Source organism: Lithobates pipiens, unplaced genomic scaffold, assembly GCF_037356315.1.
Source record: "Lithobates pipiens isolate NorthernLeopardFrog02 unplaced genomic scaffold, aLitPip1_a1.2 Scaffold_13, whole genome shotgun sequence".
Taxonomy (NCBI): Eukaryota; Metazoa; Chordata; class Amphibia; order Anura; family Ranidae; genus Lithobates; species Lithobates pipiens.
This window is the reverse complement of record NW_027507718.1, coordinates 519657348-519684922: the sequence shown is the minus strand read 5'-3', so window position 1 is coordinate 519684922 and position 27575 is coordinate 519657348. Positions and strand designations below refer to the sequence as shown.

At 41.5% G+C, this 27575-nt stretch overlaps 1 protein-coding gene across 1 annotated transcript; it reads left to right on the top strand.

Annotated features, from left to right (window-relative positions):
- On the top strand, window positions 1-27575 carry LOC143975933 (vomeronasal type-2 receptor 116-like). Its single transcript, XM_077478465.1, has 5 exons — window positions 1-114; window positions 7774-8586; window positions 13244-13471; window positions 24845-24968; window positions 26461-27575. The coding sequence occupies exons 1-5, from the start codon at window positions 1-3 to the stop codon at window positions 27366-27368; spliced, it is 2187 nt and encodes a 728-aa protein (XP_077334591.1). The 3' UTR covers window positions 27369-27575.

The following is a 27575-nucleotide window of genomic DNA, read 5'->3' as shown; positions in this document are numbered from 1 at the left end:
ATGAGTTCGAGGAGGCTTTCTCGAAAGTATTTAGTAAGTGTTGACCTAAGATATGATGAAAACTACGGTAATATTCAGATGAAAACCCGTCTGGACCCGGGGATTTATTGGACGGTAATGCCAAAATAGTTTTTTGAAGTTCAATTAGTGATATGGGATCGTTTAACAACTTTAATTGGTCTTGATCAAGTTGAGGGAGTGTTATTTTGTTTAGAAATCTATCAATCATTTCTGCAGTTGGCTGTGGGATAGAGTTATCGTCCTTTAAATTATATAAAGTATTATAATAATCCCTAAATGCGTTAGCTATATCTTTTGGGTTGGACAGCCTAGCTCCGCTAATCGGGTGTTGGATGAAGGGAATTCGTTGTTTAATGTTTTTTTCTTTCGTTTGCTTGGCTAAGAGCTTCCCTGCTCTGTTCCGTTGCTGATAGAAACGGGCTTTCCAATTCTTTAATGCATTATCATGTTTGGAAATCAACAACAATCTTAGTTCATGTCTGAGGCCATCTAATTGTGAACCCGTAACTCTGTCTGGGACCTGTTTATTAGTAGCCTCCAGTTTTTCAATTTGGGTGAGAAGACAGTCAATTTTGTGGTTATGCTGTTTTTTGGCTATGCATCCTAATTTTATGAGAACCCCTCTTATAAAAGCCTTATGTGAGTTCCAAATTATAAAAGGGTCTGGAACAGACCCGGTGTTGCGTGCAAAAAACTCTCGAAGCTCAGAATCAATTTCCTGTGCAAATTTCGGATGTGAGAATAAAGATGTATAATTTCTCCATCTATTTGCTCTAGTTTCCACCTGTCTTCCCTCCACCATCACAGAAACCGGAGCATGATCCGACCACGAAATATTATGAATGTAAGACATGCTAATTTTTTGTAGAAGAAATTTATCTACTAAAAACAGGTCTATTCTGGAGTAAGAGTTATGCACACTAGAAAAGTAGGAATAATCACGTTCTGTAGAATGTTGGCATCGCCACACATCAAACAAACCTTCTGAGGCCATGAAATGCGCAAGGGTAACCCTACATCTGGTTTTGTTGGGACGGGTAGAGACGTCCAAGGTTTGGTTCGGAATTGTGTTGAAATCACCGCAAAATAGAAGGAAACCCCTGCGCATTGCTGCCACTTTTTTGTTCACTTTGTTAAGGAAGGACAGTTGCTTGTCATTCGGAACATATACATTTACTATGGTATATAGTGTACCGTCAATCTCACCTACTAAAATAATATATCTGCCTGCATTGTCCACTTCAGCCTGAATGCAATTAAATTGTATCGTATCCCTAAACAGGATTGCTACACCTCTATGCTTTTTCTGAGCATTAGAGAAGAAAGTAGTTGGAAAATGTCTATTGCTCAGTAGCGGGTGCTTAGATTCCAAAAAGTGGGTTTCTTGTAGACATAAAATGTCACTATGTAGTTTCGTAGCTTCTCTCCATAGTAGGCTCCTCTTATGAGGACTATTCAGGCCTCTCACATTAAATGATGTTACCTTGAATCCCATGATGTAACTTATGTAAATCCTTGGATCAGAATCAGATGAATTTCGCGAACTATTGCAGCAAAAACAATAAATGCAAAACGAGGACTGGAACAACGTCTATCTTCAAATAAGAGAAAAAAAAAAAAAACCTTGACTCTTAGTAAAACAGTCCCAGTTGTTAGGAGATTTCTGTGCAATAAAATGTAGCTGTGCTAAATAAGCCTTTTGAGTGCTTAAGACACTAAAACAATAAAAAAAAAAAAGGTGATTCAATGGAATCAGTAGGGAAAACAACCCTTAAACAAAAGAGGGCAAAAGAGAACTAAACATTAGTCCGCCGATTACCGGAGCTCCATGTTCTATGTGGAATGTGTTTACCTGGTTGGTCAGTCTGATATTTGCCTCGGCCAGGCAGGAGATCCCATCCGGGGAGAAGGGGTACCTGAGTGAGAACTTTCTTCTGTGTCCAAGATGCGCCATTCGCGTAGAAGTCGAATTCCTTCCTCCACTGATTTGATAGGGATAGAACTTTCGCCGGATACGCCCATTTGTATGGGATACGGTGGTTCCTCAGTGGTTTTGTTATAGTCGCCGTATTCCTGCGTCTTTGCATCGTAAATGCCGATAAGTCTGGAAAAAAGGAAAGGCCTAACGCAGATGGAGGCATATTATCTGGATTACAAATGCACAGAAGAAACTTCTCTTTGGCTTGATAGAAGTGGATCCTTCCAATCGTATCTCTCGACAAGTGTTCCGGAATGTGTTTAGGTTTAGGAAGCCTATGGATTCTGTCTATAGTAAGATCTGTTAGGGACGCTTCCGGTAGAGCCTCCTGCAGGATTTTTTGAAAATATGGAAGGAGATCTGGTGATTTGACCGATTCTGGTATGCCTCTGATTTTGACATTGTTTCTCCTCGAGCGATCCTCGAGGTCGGCCATTTTTTCTTTCAAGGAAAGCAAATCATCTTCCCTGTCGTTGTGGGCATCTATGACTTTGTTTATGGTACCCGCAAATTCTCCCATCTTATGTTCGATATGGGACACTCTGGTATTTACTGCTTGTACTTCTGCTTTAAAGTGATTAGTGAGAGATAAAATGTCCGCATGTAGCGTGCTGCGAAGGGACACGAGCATATCCTTGAGTGTGGTGTCAATAACCGGTTGATTGTTTGTGGGGAATTCTAAGATGGAGTCCTGTAATTCTCTGGTGTCGTTTAGAGAGGTATTGCCCAGGCCCTCCTCCTCCTCCCCTTGTACATGCGGCTGTTTTGCTTTAATCGGGCTAGATGTGGAAGAGGCTGATGGGGAGTGCTGGTTACCTCTGGGTGAGTGATCCGCCTGGAGTTGTAGATGAAGGAGCCTCGGAGAGCTGTCTGTAGCGTGTCTGCCTCCTTGCCTGGACCCCAGCCGACCGGCGCCATCTTGGGCCTGCACATCGCGAGGCTGGCGGTAAAAGTCCGTCATACGGCTGAGTCTCTTGGCCTCCTTCCTTCTCTTAGACATGTTCCTCACGTCTGCCCGGCCTCGGGGGAACAAAAACCTCTGTGTAAAACCACTCAGGTGCGCTGTAGTTAGCTCCGGTATACAGGTGGCGGACAGAGCTCTCTCACACTGCGGCCATACTCCTCGGCTGCCGGCCACGCCCCCCCGAGGGTAGTAGGTTTAGCAGGCCCATAGCCCCCCACCACCCCCTCCGTGACTATTTCACACCCTCTTTAGGACAACCGTTCAGCTTCACCAGCAGGTTCTCTTCTGGGTGGGGATTTTCGCCTCAAGCAAAAGTAGCTGGGACAGCCAGTAACTCACGACCCAAATATAAAAACTCCTTCCGCACAGGCAACCCAAGATCAACTTGCGCGCTTACTAATAGCCATAGCACGGCGGCAAGTCTGATAACTAGCTCGACATCAGGTTAAAACCCTGATCAGGATCATCACCTTAGGCCCCCAGTACTATCAACCTCATCCTCGGACCATGTGCCACTTCAAATACTCAGCAGAAGTTCTCCACAGACTAAGGAATACTACCACAACATTTCCATCCTCCATACAAAAAATCCTTCAAAAAGAACAACTACTAAAGATCGGATGACAAGCAACCATCAAACACAGTAAGAGATCTACTCAACCACAACAATTAGCATGCGCCTTGATTAACACCAGGTCTGCAGCCAAACACAGACTGGAAGTACATGACTTCATCACTGAGAACAACATAGATTGCCTCTTCATCTCTGAAAGCTGGCTAACCCCTGACTGCAACACCATCCTCACTGAATTGGTGCCGAAGAACTAAAGGATCCTAACCGAGCATCGGAAAGGAAAAAAAGGAGGAGGCCTAGCAGTGATCTTCAAATCTCACCTGGTGCTCACCAAACCAACTTCACAGAACCCAGTGCCTTTTATAGAGACACTGACGCTACATCTTCAATCAACATCCCATGACACCACTCACATTCTACTATGCTACAGACCTCCGGGACCAAAGTCCAATCTTCTTTCACCCCTCACGGAATTCATTGCAATACACACCTTAAAATTCAAAAACATCCTGGCACTCAGAGGTTTTAACCTCTGGGCAAACGATCCCCAAGACCCTATCGCGATCGACTGCATCAAGCAACTGGAAGAACTGGGTCTCCAGCAACTGATAAAGACTCCCACACATGGGTCAGGATACACCCTGGACCCATCTTCAAACAAAATATTGACACAAACATACTCGACAACATGACATTGCCATGGACGGATCACCACGCCATCAAATTCAAAATCTCCTCCAACATCACCCACGAAATATAGCAACAACGATGCAGTGGACCAGATCGCAGAAGAAACTACTCCGCAACCTTCAAAATCACTTTATCCAAGAAGATATCTACAATGAATTTAAGCCATTCATCGGAGCGAACACTCAACTCCCTGAACAAGGCATTACTACAATCGGCAGACTCAGTAGCCCCTAAACGCAGGACTCTCACCAGGAAAAAAAACTCAGGGTGGTTTAATGGCTCCCTCTCTCTACTAAAAGCAAGAACGCAGAAGAGCGGAAAGAACATGGAGAAGAAATCCCACAGAGGAAAACCACTCAAACTACAAAGGACTCACGGAGAATTATCACAAAGCAATCTTCAAAGCTAAAAAGTATAATTTCTCATATACGATCTCTACGGCCTTAAACTGCCCTCGGGAACTTTTTAAAATAATCACTCAATCACTGAACGCCGTATGCCTAGAGCCCCCATCAAACAAAACCCAAGATAACTGCAACAAACTGTCTGATTTTTTCATCGACAAAATCAAAATCATCAGGAAAACAATTTATCAGAAGAAAACAGCAAATCTCAGCCATCAAAACCAAAAAGAGAATATCTAAACCAACATCCCACAACCACCGAAGTTTTTACTGACCCCAATTACCACGAACACCACTAAAAACATCATCAATAAACTCCTCGATGGTACATCACCAATTGACATTATCCCCACAACTACTACTACAACTACTGAAAGAATGTTTCGACATTGTCACTCCCACTATAACGCACCTCAAAAATCGGTCATTCCAAGAAGGGATCGTCCCTGGTGCCCTCAAACAAGGCATTGTCAAACCCCTGCTAAAGAAACCTAACCTCGACCCTGAGGACCCAAACAACCGTAGGCCAATAACAAGCCTCAACACCATTTCCAAGATCAAGGAGAAAGCTGTAGTACAACAGTTACAACGCCACCTGGATACACACAAACTCCTGGACCCACTGCAATCAGGCTTCCGCCCGGGCCATGGAGCAGAAACAGCTCTCCTCAAGATATGGCACGACGCCCTGGAGGCTGCAGGTGACGGAGAATCATGTCTCCTGGTACTGTTAGACCTCAGCGCAGAGCTTGATACAGTAGACCACAATGCTCTACTCATCCGCCTCACAGAAGTTGCAGGAGTCAAAGGCTCAGATCTTCAATGGTTCGCGTCCTTCCTAGGAAATGGTTCACAGACAGTAAAACTAGGAGAATTCTCCTCTGAATCCTGAGCAGTTGCCTGCGGAGTACCTCAAGGATCACCCTTGTCGCCAGTCCTCTTCAACATATACATCCGCCCTCTCCTCCAAATCATCAGATTTTCAGACCTCTGCTTCCACTCGTACGCTGACGACACGCAACTTTACTTCCGTATCACCGGACAAAGAGACCATCACCAACAACTAGAACATTGCCTCAATTCAATAGAAGCCTGGATGACCACCAACTCCCTCAAACTCAAGTAATCAAAAACACAGCTTCTTATCCTACACTCAAGCCATAATTCCATAACCAAGACCTCCTGGACACCACCCGCCATCTTTGGGCAAACCATCTCCCCAAAGACCAAGGCCCAGAGTCTCAGAGTCATTTTTGACTCACAAATGTCAATGGAAGCACAAATGGAGCAGTAGTCAGTGGTGCTCATCATCTGCTACGCCTGCTACGTAGACTCATCCCTTTTATCCCAAAGAATGACAAAGCAGTGGTAGTTGGAACAGTCATTAATTCACGACTTGACTACACAAATGCACTTTACATAGGATTACCCCAATATCAACTTGCGCGACTACAACTTATCCAAAACACAGCGGCAAGACTGATAACAGGAAAAAAAAAAATGGAAATCAATCTCCCCTTCCCTGAGGAACCTACATTGGCTAACTGTAAAGAAGCGGATCACATTCAAGACCCACTACCTCACCCACAAATGCGTGCATAAAGACGCTCCTCAATACCTAATTGAGAAAAGAAATCATTACACACAAAACTGCTGTCTTCGATCATCTAACAAAAACCTCCTCCTCGTTCCCAAAGCCCGGTGCAAATCGAAGGGGGATCAGAGATTCGCTGTCCAAGGACCTCGGCTATGGAACGCTCTACCAACCAACATCTGCCTGGAAGAAAACCACCAGGCCTTTAAGAAAAAACGCAAGACCTTCCTCTTCTATTTGATGGACAACTAAGCTCTTTGCAGCGCCTTGAGGCGATTCAGTTCACGTTGTGCGCTATACAAATATTTCATTCATTCATTCATTCATATATGTATATTAAATACACTGCAGCTAACTGAATAATCTGCCTGCTTGCCTGCCTGCTCAATCTAAATGAGACTCTCTCTCCGTCCATGGCATCAAAACACTACATGAGGCAGTCTTATATATTGTGGGGCGTGGACTTAGTCCCCCTGAGCCATGGTTGACGAAAGGCTCCAAGATTGGCTCTCTTACCTGAGGGTGCTGTGATTGGCCAAAGCATGCAGGTCTTGGTGCATGTTCTGGCCAATCATCATACAGCAATGCACTGCGTTCCTGCAGTGCATTATTGGCCATTATGCGCCACTTGAATTTGGTGCGAACGGCGCATAATGTTCAGTTTTCGAAGAAAGGGGGAACAGCCAATGTTCGAGTCAAACTCATGTTCCACCCGAAAGCTCATCCCTATTAGTTAGTAAGCCACCAGGTGAAAACAGTGCTCTCCACAACCTGATAATTAAAATATGCTCTACTTCAATTCTGACCTTCTATGATATGAGGCCATATAAAGCTTTTAACCCCCAGCAGGGATGATAAGCATGCCTGGGTTCACTCCATCAGATTTTTCTTATAAACTTTCAAATGGTGCTCAAAATTGTCAGAACATACATAAAAGAAAAAAGGAATAGTGCTCACTGTGTTTATTAAAAAAAAATCATGTTTTATGTTTTGTTTGTGTGATTGGCTTATTGATTTTCACAGCAGTCTGCGCTAAGATACAAGTCAGATTTTTAGGCATCTTTTGCAATAGGGAATTTCCCACCAAAATAAAATTCCTAAGTGTTATTCGCTCTTAAAGGGATGCAGACATTGCATCTTTTCTGATCAGAGCACAATGAGAGTGCGCCAAGTGATTATAGTGAATCAAACCCATCGTTGCAGAATCAGTATCCAAAGTACGTAGTGGAACAAACAAAATTTTTTCTTCAAAGCAGAAACCGGTAGGAATCTGCAACAAAGTTTTATAAAATCCTGGCAATGTTAATTGATCACCAAGAGTGGGTTGTTTGTTTCTCAGCAAAAGTGGGATTACGCTTTAAAAATTCACAGGCATCCAGTGTGGAAGACAAGATTACAGAGCTACACGGTTTTCCACCAAGCACCAGAGGCAGCAGATAAAATGGAAGCAGTTTGTATTTTTTTTTTCTTTTTGATAACATTATTCTTTTTTATATTATAATTAAATTGTTGCCTGTAAAGAATATACACCATTCTTCTGTGTTGCAGATCAGTTATGGAGCTACAGACTCCTCTCTTATGGACAGACAACTTTATCCTCATGTTTTACGAACAGTTCAGAATGATCATGCTCATTGTTTGGCAATAATAAAGTTGTTGAAACATTTTGGTTGGACGTGGGTCGGGATATTCAGAACAAAAGATGACGCTGGAGAGAAAGAAACTGAAATATTAACAAACTACATGAATAGTGAAGGGATTTGTGTTGCGTTTACAGTTTCATTTGGACTTGACTTATTTAATGATGATGGGTTAGGAAGACATATTGAAGCTAATACTCTTATTATAAAAAAATCCACTGCTAAGGTGATTGTTGTATGTGGATCTTATGTTTATATCAATTTAGTTTTTTGTATCTATAAAGATGTTGTGTATGATAAAACATTTATTTTTCCTCCAGTTTGGGTTTCCAGCTCTTCGGTAAATATATTGCCAATGGTTGGAATTAATGGGAGCTTGGCCGTGGAACTTTACCCTTTAACACTTCCAGATAAAGAAAATCTTTTTGATGGCATTGACAAGATGAATAGCACAAGTAATTCTTCTTCAGGCTCCCGGTATTTTTTAACAATTGCAAAGTGTTTGTCTGCAAACAGAGAAAAGAAGAAGATATTTTGCAAAATGATCAAAATTGGTTCTCAAATTTCAGAAACATTTCCAAACATAAACAGTTTTCTGAATCAAGGTGTCTCACCGCGAATTTATTACGCAGTAGAAGCCTTGGCTAAAGCACTTCATAATAGGCATCTATTTCTTAAAGATAATTCTGATTATAAGAACCATCATTATTATAAACATCAGGTAGAGTACACTGTGTGTCTTGGATTTAGGGAAATGTATAACATTATACTTGAAATGAGCAAGCTTGGGGTGAAGTAACTTGACTTGCCTGCACAGAGTCCTGACCTGAACCTGATAGAACACCTTTGGGAAGAATTAGAGTGGAGCCAAGCCTTCTTATCCAACATCAATGGCTGACATCACAAATGCGCTTCTGGAAGAATGGTCAAATATTCCCATAGACACACTCCTAAAACTTGTGGACAGCCTTCCTAAAAGAGTTGAAGCTGTTATAGTTGCAAAGGGTGGGTCAGCTCAATATTGAACCCTACGAACTAAGACTGGGATGCCATTAAAGTTCATGTGTGTGTGTGTGTGTGTGTGTGTGAAGGCAGGCGTCCCAATATGTTATGTTTGATTTCATATATATATATATATATATATATATATATATATATATATATATATATATATACACACACACACACACAATAGTTATATCTTTTCATGTGACAACACCGAAGAAATGACAATTTGCTACAATGTAAAGTAGTGAGTGTACAGCTTGTATAACAGTGTAATTTTGCTGTCCCCTCAAAATAGCTCAACACACATAGCTCATTCATGTTACAACGTCTCAGGTTTGAATGGGGAGCAAGTGTGTTAAATTTGGTGTTATCGCTCTCACTCTTTCATACTGGTCACTGGAGGTTTAACATGGCACCTCATGGCAAAGAACACTCTGAGGATCTTAAAAAAAAGAATTGTTGCTCTACATAAAGATGGCCTAGGCTATAAGAAGATTGGCAAGATCCTGAAACTGAGCTGCAGCGTGATGGCCAAGACCATACAGCAGTTTAACAGGACAGGTTCCATTTAGAACAGGCCTCGCCATGGTAAACCAAAAAAAGTTGAGTGCACATGCTCAGCGTCATATCCTGAGGTCGTCTTTGGGAAATATGTGTATAATTGCTGCCAGCATTGCTGCAGAGGTTAAAGGGGTTGGGGGGTCAGCCTGTCAGTGCTCAGACCATATGACATACACTGCATCAAAATGGTCTGCATGGCTGTCATCCCAGAAGAGGAAACTTCTAAAGATGATGCACAAGAAAGCCCGCAACCAGTTTGCTGAAGACAAGCAGACTAAGGACATGGATTACTGGAACCATGTCCTGTGGTCTGATGAGACCAAGATAAACGTATCTGGTTCAGATGGTGACAAGTGTGTGTGGCGGCAACCAGGTGAGGAGTACAAAGACAAGTGTGTCTTGCCTACAGTCAAGCATGGTGGTGGGAGTGTCATGGTCTGGGGCTGCTTGAGTGCTGCCGGCACTGGGGAGCTACAGATCATTGAGGGAACCATGAATGCCAACATGTACTGTGACATACTGAAGCAGAGCATGATCCCCTCTCTTTGGAGACTGGGCCACAGGGCAGAATTCCAACATGATAACGACCCCAAACACACCTCCAAGACGACCACTGCCTTGCTAAAGAATCTGAGAGTAAAGGTGATGGACTGGCCAAGCATGTCTCCAGACCTAAACCCTATTGAGCATCTGTGGGGCCTCCTCAAACGGAAGTTGGAGGAGCGCAAGGTCTCTAACATTCACCAGCTCCATGATGTCGTAATGGAGGAGTGGAAGAGGACTCCTGTGGCAACCTGTGAAGCTCTGGTGACCTCCATACCCAAGAGGGTTAAGGCAGTGCTGGAAAATAATGGTGGTCACACAAAATATTGACACTTTGGGCCCAATTTGAACATTTTCACTTAGGGGTGTACTCACTTTTGTTGCCAGTGGTTTAGGCATTAATGGCTGTGTGTTGAGTTATTTTGAAGGGAAAGCAAATTTACACTGTTATACAAGCTGTACACTCACTACTTTACATTGTAGCAAAGTGTCATTTCTTCAATGTTGTCACATGAAAAGATATAATATAATATTTACAAAAATGTGAGGGGTGTTCTCACTTTTGTGAGATACTGTATATACACACACACACACATATATATATATATATATATATATATATATATATATATATATATAGTGGTTTGTGAGGTGGTCGGTGTACAGATATCAAAAAACATAAAAATATATAATACACAAAACCTATTGAGTGAACTTCTCCAAGATACTTATTAGATAAACATGCACAAAATATAAATAACAGCAAAATGCCCAAATCCTCCCTAACCCCAAACATCCCATGAACCCACTCCCTCCCTAACTCAGATACCACACCCCACAGCCTACATAACCAACTAAATCCCCTCCCAACCATATATCCTACCTAATGCACCTAAATCCCCCAGGTAAGAGCTGGTGACCCTCCCAAAAGGGGTCGCCCCTCCCTGTTATACACCTTCACCACAAGTATAGGCACAACCTAAAGGAGCCAGCACCCTACCTTAAAACCTCAGTGGGTGATTGGAGTGCTGAGTTCCTCAGGGAACGATCCAACGTAATCCAGGCCAGAAACATTAAATCCTTTAGTGCCCAAAGACACAGAGGCAATGGCCAGTCCAGGGCTAGTGGGTCTGCTTAAGTCACAATATCCTCAGCATAAAGATGAAACTAATTGAATATAGATGTTTCCGGACATATATTGGTAAAGCAGTGTCAGGTACCAAGAGATCACAGAACATACAGGCAGCTCAAGTAGATATCACATCATATGTTGAGTATACTGATGCTGGACTACAAAAACAATCACAAGGATAAAGCTGGAGTGAAGATTGCAAAGACAGTCCATACATCCTATCTAAGTACTAAAGATAGGAGACTCACCAAGCATATGAGATCTGGCCTGCAGTGTAGGGATGATCCCATAGGATCACTAGCTACCAAGCACCTGAAGCTGATGTAACCGAATATTTTTTATTTTTTTTTAATGTGAGATCCCTTCAAGACTGTCTATGCTGATGCTGAGTGACTATCCTGTTATGCTGAGTGACTATCCTCTTCCTCCTCAATTTTCATGCTGATAGCTTGTAAGAACATTTTTGGTTCTGGGCACCACCACCAGTGGCTAAGGCACAATTTTTCAGCCCCTGTTTAACAGGGGCGTGTAATTACAATTTTTGATGCAATACTTTGCAGCAGGGCTCATTCCTGCACTCCAACTAGAGTATCTGTGAGGGGTTTCAGTGTTGTGGCACCAGTGGCTAAGGCCCAATTTTTCTGCCCCTGTTTAACAGGGGGATGTAATTACAATTTTTGATGCAATATTTTGCAGCAGGGCTCATTTCTGCGCTCCAGCTAGAGTATCTGTGAGGGGTTGCAATGTCGTAGCACCAGTGCCTAAGGCCCAATTTTTCTGCCCCTGTTCAACAGGGGCATGTAATTACAATTCTTGATCTAATATTTCACAACAGAGCCCGTTCCTCCACCCACCAAGAGTAACTGTGAGGCCTTACAGTGTTGTGGCAACACCACCACACCGTCCACCACCAAAATCCCAATTTTTCTGACCCTGTTCAACAGGGGCATGTAATTACAATTCTTGATATAATATTTCACAGCAGGGCTTGTTCCTGCGCCCACCAATAGTAACTGTGAGGGCTTACAGTGTTGTGGCAGCACCAACACCTAAGGTCCACATTTATGCAGAGTATATAGGTCAGGCCCCTACTTTTAAACATCCAACTTACAAATGACTGATGATTTAAACAGAAGGAGACAACAGGAAGTGAGAGGAAATCTACCCCTAGGAAGGGAAATTCTCTCCTGTAAGAGTTCCTTGTTTCACTAAAAACCCCAAATTTTCAAAATCCAATTGTCATTGGCATAGAAAGTGAGGTGAAATCTTCTGAACAGGTGCGCTCAGACAGAAAAACAAATGTTACAGTGGTGATAACCCTTCCCTATGTTTTCCAAAAAGCTTAAAAATAGATTTTTTGGCTGGAGCTACACTTTAAAAATGTACCAGTTCAAAATTACAAACAGATTCTACTTAAGAACAAACATACAGTCCCTGTCTTGTTTGGACCGCCTGTTTTAAATGACTTTTATTCCTTTAGAAATTTCATTTTGTGCAGGGAGAGTTCTAAACACAGGAAACACGTGCCACTTTACAGACATACTATAGACACCACCAAGCATGATATTTAAAGGAATATTTCACTTTTATTTTTTCACTTTAAGTATCATTAAAATCACTGCTCCCGAAAAAACGGCCGTTTTTAAAACTTTCTTTTGCATTAATACATGTCCCCTGGGGCAGGACCCAGGTCCCCAAACCCTTTTTAGGACAATAACTTGCATATTAGCCTTTAAAATTTGCACTTTTTATTTCTCACGTTCGAGTTCCAAGGACTTTAATAGGGTTCGAAAGTTTGCGCAAACTATCAGTCCGTTCGCAAGTTCTGGTGTGAACCGGGGGGTGTTAGGCTCATCCTTACCTCTAAGCTAGTGAATCTGGGAGGGTGAATTCTGACACAAATCGTAAAGTTCTGAGATTTCAGATTCATAAACTGGCCGTTTCTTTGTCAGTCAATGACAGATTCTCAGTGTGTGGAGATGATCGGGGGAGATCACCGCTGTTCACAGTTTCATAAACAAACACCAAAGTGAATCAGAGAATGATAAGATTAACTCATTTCATTTTTATTTCTTTACAGACTTGCTTAACTGCTTAATAATATGTATTTTTTTTTTCTTTCTAAATATTTAAGATACACTACCTTTTAAAGAAAATTAAATATTCATTTGATTTAAAAGATCCAATGCAATTCTTTAATGAATATGGAGAATTTGTTTATCCCTACAGAATAGTAAATTGGATATTGGGAGATGGAGATATAATGAATTATAATGAAGTAGGAAAATTTACACCCTGGGCTTCGGAAGATCAGCAGCTTCATATCCACCTAAAAGACATTGAATGGAAATTTACTAAGAAGGTGGGACCATAATATATATTTGAATTATAATAAGGACTAAAAGAAATCAAAAAGAGAAAACACGTTTTAAGTCTCCAAAGATCTTCTTAGACAGAAGGCATATTGGGCACTGTCAACCATTTGCACACAGGTTTCAAACTACTGGGAGTATATTGGTTTGAATCCCAGTACAAATTAGTGTTTGTAAGGTTTTGTTGAGATTCGTGGAGCTTATATTGGTGATACCATGACAAAAATTAAGCAACATGATTTCCCATTAGAGCGCTGGGTGCATTTTTCTATGGAAATCATTTGGTTTACACATTGTCATAGTAAGGAACATGAGCATCACCAGTCCCTGGCACGTGCACTCAATGCTATAACTGGAATCATTTTGTTTAAACATTGCTGCTATTGGAATGTGTAAACCAAATGAGTCCCCACTAGTATGCTGGGTGTGGACTGACAGTAAACTCAGTGCTCGGGCAGGAAATAAATTTGTTTACTATGGGATTGGTGCTTATGTGGCTGCTATTATGAGTGATCGGTATGGCCAGGTCTGTATATGCCCCTACCCAAGAACGCTGTTGAGGGGAGACAAGGAACTAGGATAGTACACTAGAATGCATGATAAGGTAAGTCTGCATGGAAATGTAGGTATGATTTTTTTTTTTTTTTTATTTAACCACTTAACCCCCGGACCAATTGTCAGCCTAAGGACCAGAGGTCTTTTTACAATTTCGCACTGCACTGCTTTAACTGGTAATTGCGCGGTCATGCAATGTTGTACCCAAACTAAATTTGCGTCTTTTCTTCCCACAAATAGAGCTTTCTTTTGATGGTATTTGATTGCCTCTGCGATATTTATTAAGGAAAAAGACTGAAAATTTAAAATAAATATATATTTTCTACTTTTTGTTATAAGAAAAAAAGAATAAAGGCCAAAATGTATTCAGCCACATGTCTTTAGTAAAAAAAATGTCAATAAGCGTATATTTATTGGTTTGCGCAAAAGTTATAGCGTCTTCAAACTAGAGTATATTTTCTGGAATTTACACAGCTTTTAATTTATGACTGCCTATCTCATTTCTTGAGGTGCTAAAATGGCAGGGCAGTACAAGCCCCCTCAAATGACCCCATTTTGGAAAGTAGACACCCAAAGGAAATTGCCGAGGGGCATGTTGAGCCCATTGAATATTTTTTTTTTGTCCCAAGTGATTGAATAATGACACAAAAAAAAAAGTTTACAAAAAGTTGTCACTAAATGATATATTGCTCACACATGTCATAGTTATATGTGGAATTGCACCCCAAAATATATTCTGCTGCTTCTCTTGAGTACGGGGATACCACATATGTGGGACTTTTTGGGAGTCTAGCTGCATACAGCACCCTGAAAACCAATCACTGCCTTCAGGATTTCTAAGGGTGCAAATTTTTGATTTCACTCCTCACTACCCATCACAGTTTTGAAGGCTATAAAATGCCAAAATAACACAACCCCCCCTCAAATGACCCCACTTTGGAAAGTAGACACCCCAAGGAAATTGATGAGGGGCATGTTGAGCCCATTGAATATTTTTTTATTTTTTTTTGTCCCAAGTTAATGAATAATGACACACAAAAAAAAAAGTTTACAAAAAGTTGTCACTTAATGATATATTGCTCACACATGCCATAATTATATGTGGAATTGCACCCCAAAATATATTCTGCTGCTTCTCCTGAGAATGGGGATACCACATATGTGGGATTTTTTGGGAGTCTAGCTGCGTACGGGACCCCGAAAACCAATCACTGCCTTCAGGATTTCTAAGGGTGCAAATTTTTGATTTCACTCCTCACTACCTATCACAGTTCCGAAGGCTATAAAATGAAAAAATAGCACAAAACCCCCCCAAATGACCCCATTTTGGAAAGTAGATACCCCAAGCTATTTACTGAGAGGCATGTTGAGTCCATGAACTATTTTATATTTTGCCACAAGTTGCGGGAATATTACAAACTTTTTTTTTTTTTTTTGCACAAAGTTGTCACTAAATGATATATTGCTCACACATGCTATGGCCATAAGTGAAATTACACCCCAAAATAAATTCTGCTGCTTCTCCCGAGTACGGGGATACCACATATGTGGGACTTTTTGGGAGCCTAGCCACGTACGGGACCCCAAAAAACCAAGCACCGCCTTCAGGATTTAAATCTAAAACGCTTCCAAAAAAAACTGTTAGCGATCGCAGGGATCAGGCCTGACTCTGCGAACGCTGCAGTTATGTGTTTAGTGTTTTGTAAGTGACAGTGATCGATTGATACTGCACTTGGATGGGCTGGGCGGAGGGGCAAAACGCAGGTGCTAGCAGGTATCTGGGCTGATCCCGCTAACAATGCGTTTTTTTGGAACTCTAAACTGCTGGGGACGCTAGTATAGATCTGATCACATCAGATATTGATCTGTTCAGATACTATACCACTACGGGAGGTGTATGCTTTGCACGTGGGTGTTAGCGGTACTGGCACTAACCTAGCGCTGCCTGGGGCGACGCAGACCCTGACCCTAAAACCTAATTGATATCACCCGCCGGGTGATCGGGGGTTAAACCTTTATTGGGTAATAAATGGTGGGTGCCCTGGGGCTATAAAAAGCAAACTAACTAACCAGAGTCACCCGTAACACTTATACGGTGATCACTGGTGAAAGGGTTAACTAGGGGCAATCAGGGGGTTAAAATCTTTATTAGGTAGTATATGGGGGTCCCTGACGCTATATAAAAACCTGACGCGGAACCTAAATAACTAGCTGGCTAACCAGCGTCACCAGTGGCACTTATACGGTGATCGCTGGTGAAAGGGTTAACTCTAGGGGCAATCAGGGGGTTAAAATATTTATTAGGTAGTATATGGGGGTACCTAACGCTATAAAAACCTGACGGTGAACATAAAAAATAACTAGCTACCTAGCAGCACCAGTGACACTAATGCAGCGATCAGAAAAACGATTGCTTAGTGACACTGGCAAAAGAGGTGAAAAGGTTAACTCTAGGGGCAATCAGGGGGTAAACCTTTATTGGGGGGTAGGGGGCTACCCTGGACCTAACACTAACTGCCCTGACAGTTTTTACTGTCACAACTGACACTAAATGCAGTGATCAGTAAATAAATGATCACTGCAATCAGTGACACTGTGACTGGGAAGGGGGGGGCGGGGGGATCGGGGGGCGATCGGGGGGGGGTGATCGGGGGGTAATTTGTGTGCCTATGTGTACCTACATGTCAGTGTAGTGTTTGGTGCACTTACTATGTGTTCTCCTCGCAGCCTGGTCAAAAAGACCGCCCCGAGGAGAAGGCATCACTTCCTCCCTGCCTGTGTTTACACTACACAGGCGGGGGAAGCTTCTCATTCGCCAGGAGCGATCGAGAGGGGATGGCCAGAAACCAATGGCCATCCCCTCATCCCGGATCGCTCCTGAAGCGAAACGGACCGCCGCAGCCAGCGGCAGGGGGTCCGATTGGACCCCCCACCCGCTGGAAGGCAAGCACGTACATGTACGTGCTTGTGCCTGTCGGTGCCATTGTGCCGACGTACATTGCCATGCGGCGGTTCTTAAGTGGTTAATACATTTTAACTGTGCCTTCTTAAATTCTAAGATTTGGGTGATGTTCTGTGTAGAGACACATACTAAATTTACTAAAACTGGAGAGTGCAAAATCTGGTGCAGTTCTGCACAGAATCCAATCAGCTTCCAGTTTTTTGTCAAAGCTTAATTGAATAAGCAGAAGTTAGAAGCTAATTGGATCCTATGCACAACTGCACCAGATTTTGGATGCTTAAATTGACCCCACTGTGTTAAAATGTGCTTTTAAATTTGGTGTTGGTATATACCTATCCATGGCAGTGGTCAGCATCCAATGCCTTTTATTTGACAATCACCCTACAAATTGCCACAATTGAATAACAAGATTCTTCCCCTTTAGTCTTTAAAACGGCTTGATGCAAAGTTTACAAAGTTGAACTTTGAGCAAGATTCTGGAAACTGTTTGGGGACTGATCCTGGACAGATTCCCTTATTCCTATTTATGACTAGGAATGGGTGAGCGTTCCGGCCCGAGCAGGTAGGGCCAAACTTTCATTGTTCAGACGTTCGACAAACATTTGAACAAACTGGATGTTCGACCGTTTGCTTGGCCCCCTGAACCGACCCACAATGCATTGTGGCGTTGAACAGTGCATTGCAAGCCCTGATTGACTGAAGCAGTGAAATCTTCAGCCAATTGGGTCATAGAGCACTGTCAGAGTCATGATTGGACACTGTCATCATGACTTTATCCAATCAGGGCTCATTCCCGCCGAACAGTATAAAGGTATTCTTTCAATGGCAGCCATTTTCAGTGTTATTTCACAGTGGCGAGAGATAGAACAGGGCTCTTAGTTAGTGTGCTATACTGTGCTATTTTGCTTTAATTGTCAGTGTAAAATATTAGTTTAGTGTCAGTCTAGGGATAATGTGAGTGTAGTGAGAAGGACCATCATTCAGCTTTTCATTGGGTGCAGCTAGAGTAGGGACAGCTCAGATAGCTTCAGTGTAGTGATGGTTGAACACCATCTATTTGATTGTGCTACTGCCATTTTAACACCATATCGTATCGAGTGAGCTATTGCAAGTTTAACGCCATATCGTATTGCATGCGCTACTGCCAGTTTAACACCATATCATTTTGCATGCGTTACTGCCAGTTTAACGGCATATAATTTTGCATGCGTTACTGCCAGTTTAACGCCATATCGCTTTGCGTGCGTTACTGCCTGTTTAACGCCATATAGTTTTGCGTGCATTACTGCCAGTTTAATGCCATATCATTTGCGTGTGTTACTGCCAGTTTAACATCATATCGTTTTGCGTGCATTACTGCCATTTTAACGCTATATAGTTCTGTGCATCACTGTATGTTTGGCGCATTATATTGCAGTATATTATAGTGTATCTGTGGAGTGTGTCTGTATAGTGTGAGTACTCAAATTAAAGTGCACCAAACACCTCTTTACATTGATTAAAGTGCATCTACATACAGATTTCAACTTCTTCTTTACATTTGCCTATAAGCACCGCCCCCTCCCAATAATGTCTGGGAGGACAACAAGGAGAGGCAGACGTTCCCTTGGCACTGTAAGGGGGCCAGCAACAAATGTGTCCACAGGCAAAGGTGGACGTGGTGGTCGGTCCTGAGGCATGGCATCATTTCCTCTGTTTAGTGAGTTTGCCCATGCTATTCAGCATGGTTTCAAAATGGGCATTCAGTGCTGCAGGAGGTTTAGTTAGTGATCATAGAACCCGTCTGTTCACAGACTCCATGTACCGTTTCACTTTTATAAAAATGAATTAGTCCTGGATTACCAGCTATGAAGCCCCTGATGCCAATGTCACTGATTAAGTCTTTTTGTATGTGGAATCTCTGCAGGACTTCTTTGCCTATCTTTGAGGGTGTTCAATCATTTCATCTGGAAGTATGTTTTTGGTATAGGTTTCATGGGCACAATTAACACCCAAAGACCAATTTTTCTGCACCTGTCTGACAGGTGCATATCATTGCATTTTTTTGCAGCAAGGCAAATTTGTTGCTTTCATCGAGATTATCTCTATAGGGTTACTGTGGGAAGGTGCCACCCACACACATAGACCAATTTTAACACACCCGTTACTTCTAAAGTCAAAGTGACACCAGAATGTATGCAAAAAATCTCTAATCTTGTTCCTAGTGCACTACATTGTGGCCTCATCATACACACTGGCTCCCCAGCTGTTGTTGAGCAAAATAAAGGCAGCTTGCAGGAAAAATTTCATTTTTTTTTGGCTTTATAAATTCAATTATTGCTGTAGCAGATTCTAGACATGGTACAGATCTGCCACTTTACAGTTAGACTAAGGGGGTCCCACTGGAACTATATTGGAAGGAATTTTTAATTTACAGGCTTTCACTTTAAAAATTTAAAATTTATTGATCTGTGTCCCCCAGGGCAGGACCGGACCCCTATAACCATTGTATGCCTAATTACTTGCATTTAAGCCTTCAAAATGGGCACTTTTGATATTTGATATTCGGGTCCCATTGACTTTAATGGGGTCCGGTGTTCGGGTCCGAATGTTCGCTGTGTTTGGAAGTTCTGGTCCGAACCAAACAGGGTTCCATTCGGCCCATCCCTATTTATGACATGCAGGTTGCTGCAATGAGCTACATCTTTGGAACCATCTGTAAGCCAACTAAGAACATCTCTGGCTTCATGTTGATAGTGTTAGAAGCAACAAACTATCAATGCCTGACCACACTATTTTGCAAATATTTTCAAAAATACATTTTACCAACTTTCTGTTTGCTGTACATATACAGGTGCATCTCATAAAATTAGAACATTATCAAAAAGTTAATTTATTTCATTAATTCAATTCAAAAAGTGAAGCTCATATTTTATATACTGTAGATGCATTACATACATGTAATATATTTCAAGCATTTCCTTCTTTTAACTATGATAATTACAGCTTACAGCTAGTGAAAACCCAAAATTAAGTATTGTGGAAAATCAGAAAATTACATACAATAAAAAAAGGAATTTTAATAAAGAAATGTTGGCTTAATGAAAAGTATGTTCATGTACAGTATAGAATGCACTTAATACTTTGTCAGGGCTTCTTTTGCATGAATTACTGCATCAATGTGGTGTGGCACTGAAGCAATCAGCCTGTGGCACTGCTGAGGTGTTATGGTAGTCCAGGTTTCTTTGATAGTTGCTTTCAGTTCATCTGCTTTGATGGGTCTGGTGTCTCTCATCTTCCTCTTGACAATACCCCACAGATTCTCTATGGGGTTTAGGTCAGGTGAGTTTGCTGGTCAATCAAGCACAATGATACCATGATCATTAACCACTTAAGCCCCGGATCATTTTTCTGGCTTAAGACCAGAGCACTTTTTGCGATTCAGCTCTGCGTCGCTTTAACTGACAATTGTGCGGTCGTGCGATGTGGCTCCCAAACAAAATTGATGTCCTTTTTCTCCCACAAATAGAGATTTCTTTTGGTGGTATTTGTTCACCTCTGTGGTTTTTATTTTTTGCGCTATAAACAAAAAAAGAGCGACAGTTTTGTAAAAAAAACACATTATTGTTTACTTTTTGCTATAATAAATATCCCTAAAAAATATATAAAAAAAAAGTGTTTTCCTTAGTTTAGGCGGATACCTATTCTTCTACATATTTTTGGTAAAATAAATCGCAATAATTGATTATTGATTGGTTGGAGCAAAAGCTATAGCATTTACAAAATAGGAGATAGTTTTATGGCATTTTTATTAATATATTTTTTTTAACTAGTAATGGTGGCGATCAGCGATTTTTATTGTGACTGCGACATTATGACGGACATAATTGGGATCATTGTCATTTATACAGCAATTCAATGCTATATACAGTGGTGTGAAAAAGTGTTTGCCCCCTTCCTCATTTCCTGTTCCTTTGCATGTTTGTCACACTTAAGTGTTTCGGAACATCAAACCAATTTAAACAATAGTCAAGGACAACACAAGTAAACACAAAATGCAATTTGTAAATGAAGGTGTTTATTATTAAAGGTGAAAAAAAATTCAAACCATGATGGCCCTGTGTGAAAAAGTGATTGCCCCCCTTGTTAAAACATACTATAACTGTGGTTGTCCACACCTGAGTTCAATTTCTATAGCCACACCCAGGCCTGATTATTGCCACACCTGTTCACAATCAAGGCATCACTTAAATAGGAGCTGCTTGACACAGTAAGGTCCACCAGAAGATCCTTAAAAGCTACACATCATGCCGAGACCCAAAGAAATTCAGGAACAATTGAGAAAGAAAGTAATTGAGATCTATCAGTCTGGAAAGGGTTATAAAGCCATTTCCAAAGCTTTGGGAATCCAGCGAACCACAGTGAGAGCCATTATCCACAAATGGCGAAGACATGGAACAGTGGTGAACCTTCCCAGGAGTGGCCGGCCTCCCAAAATTACCCCAAGAGCGCAGCGACGACTCATCCAAGAGGTCACAAAAGACCCCACAACAACGTCCAAGGAACTGCAGGCCTCACTTGCCTCAGTTAAGGTCAGCGTTCATGCCTCCACCATCAGGAAAAGACTGGGCAAAAATGGCCTGCATGGCAGAGTTCCAAGGAGAAAACCACTGCTGAGCAAAAAGAACATCAAAGCTCGTCTCAATTTCTCCACAACACATCTTGATGATCCCCAAGACTTTTGGGACAACATTCTGTGGACCGATGAGACAAAAGTGGAACTCTTTGGAAGGTGTGTGTCCAAGTATATCTGGCGTAGAAGGAACACTGCATTTCATAAAAAGAACATTATACCAACAGTAAAATATGGTGGTGGTAGTGTGATGGTCTGGGGCTGTTTTGCTGCTTCAGGACCTGGAAGACTTGCCGTGATAAAAGGAACTATGAATTCTGCTGTCTACCAAGAGATCCTGAAGGAGAATGTCCGACCATCTGTTTGTGTACTCAAGCTGAAACGAACTTGGGTTCTGCAGCAGGACAATGATCCTAAACACACCAGCAAGTCCACCACCGAATGGCTGAAGAAAAACAAAATTAAGACTTTGGAGTGGCCTAGCCAAAGTCCTGACCTGAATCCTATTGAGATGTTGTGGTATGACCTTAAAAAGGCCGTTCATGCTCGAAAACCCTCTAATGTAACTGAATTAGGACAATTCTGCAAAGATGAGTGGGCCAAAATTCCTCCAGGACGCTGTAAAAGCCTCATTGCACGTTATCGCAAACGCTTGGTTGCAGTTGTTGCTGCTAAGGGTGGCCCAACCAGTTATTAGGTTTAGGGGGCAATCACTTTTTCACACAGGGCCATGATGGTTTGTATTTTTTTTCACCTTTAATAATAAACACCTTCATTTACAAATTGCATTTTGTGTTTACTTGTGTTGTCCTTGACTATTGTTTAAATTGGTTTGATGTTCCGAAACACTTAAGTGTGACAAACATGCAAAGGAACAGGAAATGAGGAAGGGGGGCAAACACTTTTTCACACCACTGTAAATGCACTGATTCCTGTGTAAATGACACTGGCACTGAAGGGGTTAACCAGGAGGTGGCAGTGTAGGGGTTAAGTGTATCCTAGGGACTTGTTTCTAACTGTGGGGGGGGGGGGGCGTGGCTGTGTTTTACAGATCACTGATCTCTGTTCCAATCACAGGGAGCAGAGATCAGTGTCACTTGTTGCTAGACAGAATGGGGAGAAGCTGTTTACATCGGCATCTCCCCGTTCTTCCTCGCCGTGAGATGATCGCGAGTATCCCCACGGCGATTGAGTCCGCGGGACCTGCGGTCGGACTCACGTGGGTCCCGACCGGCAGCGCGCACGTGATGGCACGGCGGCAAATTCAAAGGGATGTAATTGTACGCCCATTTGCTTGTCCACGCCATTCTGCGCTGGGTGGGAAGAGGTTAAACCAGGTATTGGTAGTTTTGGAAGTTTGGGCAAGTACCCAGTCCTGCTGGAAAATGAAATCAGCATCTCCATAAAGCAGGACAGGAGAGGGAAGCAGTGGGCTGACTTTGGACTTGATAAAAAACAGCGTACCAACACCAGCAAATTAAATGGCTCCCCAAATCATCACTGACTGTGCAAACCTTGCACTGGACCCCATGCGACTTGGGTTCTGTGCCTCTCCACTCTTCCTCCAGACTCCTTTAGACTCTGGGACCTTGATTTCCAAATGAAGTGCAACATTTTTCAAGAAAGAGATGTTTGAAATAAATCATTCTCTGTGTTATGCATCTATATAAAATATAAGAGTTTCACTTTTTTAATTGAATTACTGAAATAAATTAACTTTTTGATGATATTCTTATTGTATGAGATGTACCTGTAAATATGAGGCATTGAAAATGGTACCTCTATAGGGTTACAGTGTGAAGGCGTCTCCGACACCCAAAGACCATTTTTTCCACACCTGTTTGGCAGGTGCATATTATTTCAATTTTGGACAACAAGGCCAATTCTTGCTTTCATCAAGAGTACCTCAGAGGGTTACTGTGTGAAGGTGCCATGGACACCTAAAGACCAATTTTTCTGCATCTGTTTGACAGGTGCATATCTTTAACATTTTTGACAGCAAGGCAATTCTTGCTTTCATCAAGAGTACCTCTATAAGGTTACGGTGTGAAGGCTCCACCGACACCCAAAGACCAATTTTTCTACATCTGTTACTCCTATCCAAAGCCTGTGGAAGAGACACCATAATTTATCAAAAAAAATCTCTAATCCTGTTCCCAGTTCACTACATTGCAGACTCATTGTACAGTTTGGCTGCCCAAGCCGGTGTTTACAAAATAAAGAGAGCTTGCAGGGAAAATGTCATTACTTTAGCTTTATAAATGCAATTATTGATGTAACATCTTTTATACACAGTACAGATGCACCACTTTATAGGTAGACTAAGGGGACCCCCCCAGGCACTATATTAAAAGGAATTTTTCATTATTATTTTTTTTGTTATTTCTAATTTTTATGCTTTCATTTTAAACATCAGTAAATCACTGCTCATTTTTCTAAATTACATTTTTTAAAATTTTTTTCATTGATACATGTCTACCAGGACAGTACCCGGACCCCCATAACCATTGTATGCCCAATTACTTGCAAAAAAACCTGCAAAATGGGCACTTTTGATATTTACATTTCAGATCCAATAGACCTCAAAGGGGTTAATTTTTCAGTTCCAAACGTTTGCGATGTGTGAAAGTTCTGATACAAACCAAACAGGGGGGTCACTTGGCCTATGCCTACTCTTCCCCTCCCCTCCCCTCCCTGCTTGTCAGCTCCATCCACTCCCCAGCCCTCTCCTCCTGCTGCTATTATAACTATAGTATAAGCATTCTATGTAACTATGTAGCATGTCATCCCCTCTGTTAAATAACAATATTTGTCCCAGAGTCTGTGCTGTATAAAAAAGAGGCCGATTTCTATCTTATATCAGAGCATCTCCTGGCGCTCACGTGACTATTTGACTGTCCCTTCTCTCTCCTATCTGGCCGACGTCAGTGGGAGTTCTCTGCCCCTCCCTCTACAGCTGTCAGTCAGGGAGAGGAGAAAGCTAAGGAGTCACGTGAGCACCAGGAGACGTTCTGATATAAGGTAGAAATCTGCATTTTTTTATATAGCACAGACACTGGAGCACATAATGTTATTTAGCAGAGGGGATTGTTTATACTATAGTGGCTTAACAACCACTTTAAGTTTTTTTATTTTTAATACATGCAAGAGTTCAGCTCCAGCATGACATTAATTATTTAGTAAAACACCCCATTTAGGTTTGTATTTTATATCTATGTAGATGCTGTTTTTCAGGTTCCGGTCTCTCGATGCTCAGAACCCTGTGCCCCTGGTTACAGAAAAATGTTTGGACATTCACTTTATAAATGCTGCTACATGTGTGTCAAATGTCCAGAAGGAGAAATATCCAACACATCTGGTAGATATAATATTTTCTGTGGGGTTTTGTGGTAGTAACTAGTGACTTTTCTCCACCAGTGATCAGCCAAATCCAAATGTACAATTCACTTCATTGATTTAATTGAACTATATATTTGAGAGAAAAAAATCCATTGAAAGTATACAAAGCATATTTCATGATTCTCCTCAGTTACCCAGACTCATAGTAGTTTGCCTTCCAATACAGCTGCCAAAGTGGCCTATTCCACCGGCTCCTTGCCTCCAGTTACTCCCTCCGTAGCCCCACCATCATGCACGGAGGAGTCCCCAGAATTATTCAACCACAGTGTCGGTTACATGTTGCTGGAGGATGCACAGCAATTTGAAGGCTCCGATGTTGGTTCCCAGGTGCAGCAGTGCTCCCTAAATGCCTATGATGCCTAAAAGCAATTTCAAGGATTGCTCCATGGAAATGAGGTTAAGAAATTTGAAGTTTCATTTCAGATTTCAATTTTAGCATAGGCAAAGGCCTCTTATATTTCTCAAAGTCTTTGCAAACGAATGAACAAATATATAATAAATTGCAATGTCTCTATCTATAGAATAGGCAGCTGCATTTTTCTTATCTTTCACTTGGCGATCCTGCCTGTAACACACTTCTTTTCCTAGGGTAACAATACTAACTCACTGTACTGTGGAGGAGCAGTATTGTCACCCTAAGAAAGGAAAAGTATTAGAACTACAAAACATCATCTCATCATCATCTCCATTACATAACTAGGTGTTCTGAGGTCCACAGAGGAAACTGGGCTGAACTGATAACAAATTTTGACATTAGATCAGCAAAAGCAGAAGTTAGATGCTCACTGGATTTCTGACCAAATCAATTGGTATTTTCCTATAATTGCAGCATACTGGAAACACAACACAGGGTAATTTGCATGTATACAATGTGTGTATGTATTATTATTATTATTCCTATATAAAATGCTTTAATCCTGAATAAACAACAATTTATAAGTAGCTGTGATTTATCGTACACATAAAAATAAAGAATAGGGAAGAATGTTCTTAATTTAGGGATGCTTCATTAACAATGTGGGATGGTAACTGTCATTAGACAAATGCATAGCCTAATCAGCGGGGTTTTGGTATAAGCTGGTAGTCACACATTATTTATTTTACCACCACTGAACCTGTGTAGTTCTCCATTGGCTGTCATACATATGATGGCACACCACATATCCCAAACTTCTGCTCTGTGTATGCACCCATGCACTTCATTACTGGCCACCAATGCAAACCATAGTTAATACCTTTAGGAACTTTATTAGGAATCGGGAATTTTACCCCAGTAAAACACTGTATCATTCTTGTAACTACATTGTGTAATCATTTGCACCAGGTTTGTACGTTATAAACCTTTAGAGTTCAAAGGTAAAATCTTTGTGGTAGAAATCAAAGCCCATTTGAGATAATTCTCCCAATACTTTAATAAATTAGTCCAATGTGCTTTTTTTGTATACCTACAGACAGTAAGAACTGCGTTAAATGTCCTGATGATGAATGGCCAAATGAGAACACAGATCAATGTATTCCCAAATCGGTGGAATTTCTCTCCTACACTGATGATACAATTGTTGCAGTATTTTCGTCTCTCTCCATCTTATGTTGCGTTCTGACTGGTTTAATATTGGGGATATTTATATATTACCAGGACACCCCCATTGTTAAAGCTAATAACCGGAACCTGAGCTATCTTCTCCTGGTCTCCATCATGTTGAGCTTCCTCTGTGTCTTCTTGTTCCTCGGCCGTCCAGTAGATGTAACCTGCATGCTGCGTGTGACCTCTTTCGGTGTCATCTTCTCAGTTGCTGTCTCTTCTCTACTTGCCAAAAGTATCATGGTGTGTATTGCTTTTAAATCCACCAAACCTGGGAGTCCTTGGAAAAAATGGATGGGCGGTGCATTGCCCAATTCTATAATGTCAACATGTTCATTAGTTCAAGTAATAATCTGTATCGCTTGGTTGTCTATTTCTCCACCTTTCCAGGATCGAGACACTCATTCTTATGAGGGAAAGATCATCATTCAATGTAATGAGGGTTCGGTTATCGGCTTCTACTCTGTCCTGGGATATATGGGGCTTATGGCAGCTGTGAGTTTCATTATAGCTTTTTTAGCCAGGACATTACCGGACAGTTTTAATGAGGCCAAGTACATCACCTTCAGCATGCTGGTGTTCTGCAGTGTCTGGATTGCCATGATCCCGGCCTATCTGAGCACTAAAGGGAAATATATGGTGTCTGTGGAGATTTTTGCCATAATGGCATCAAGTGCTGGACTTCTTGGCTGTATATTTTTCCCAAAATGTTACATAATTCTGTTTAGACCTGACCTGAATACAAAAGTAGGGTTGCTTGGGAATAGAACAAAATAATTCCCTACCATATTGTAAACATAATAAAATCTCCTCAATTTGACAGTATACTACACAAGGATATAAAAAATGTATGCAATATAATTCCACAAATGAATCTTTGAAACATTGGTGTTTTATTTAGCTTTTTGTTACATTACATATGTTGTATGACTGAATGTTTGATTTGGTATATTTTAAATGATGTACCTTTCATTTTCCCTCATA

Excerpts from the sequence above, each read along its gene's own strand:
- LOC143975933 (XM_077478465.1), top strand. The coding sequence starts at position 1 with ATGAGTTCGAGGAGGCTTTCTCGAAAGTATTTAGTAAGTGTTGACCTA. Across the intron at positions 8,587-13,243 it reads ATCATTATTATAAACATCAG|ATACACTACCTTTTAAAGAA; the intron begins GTAGAGTACACT and ends TAAATATTTAAG. Across the intron at positions 13,472-24,844 it reads AATGGAAATTTACTAAGAAG|GTTCCGGTCTCTCGATGCTC; the intron begins GTGGGACCATAA and ends GCTGTTTTTCAG.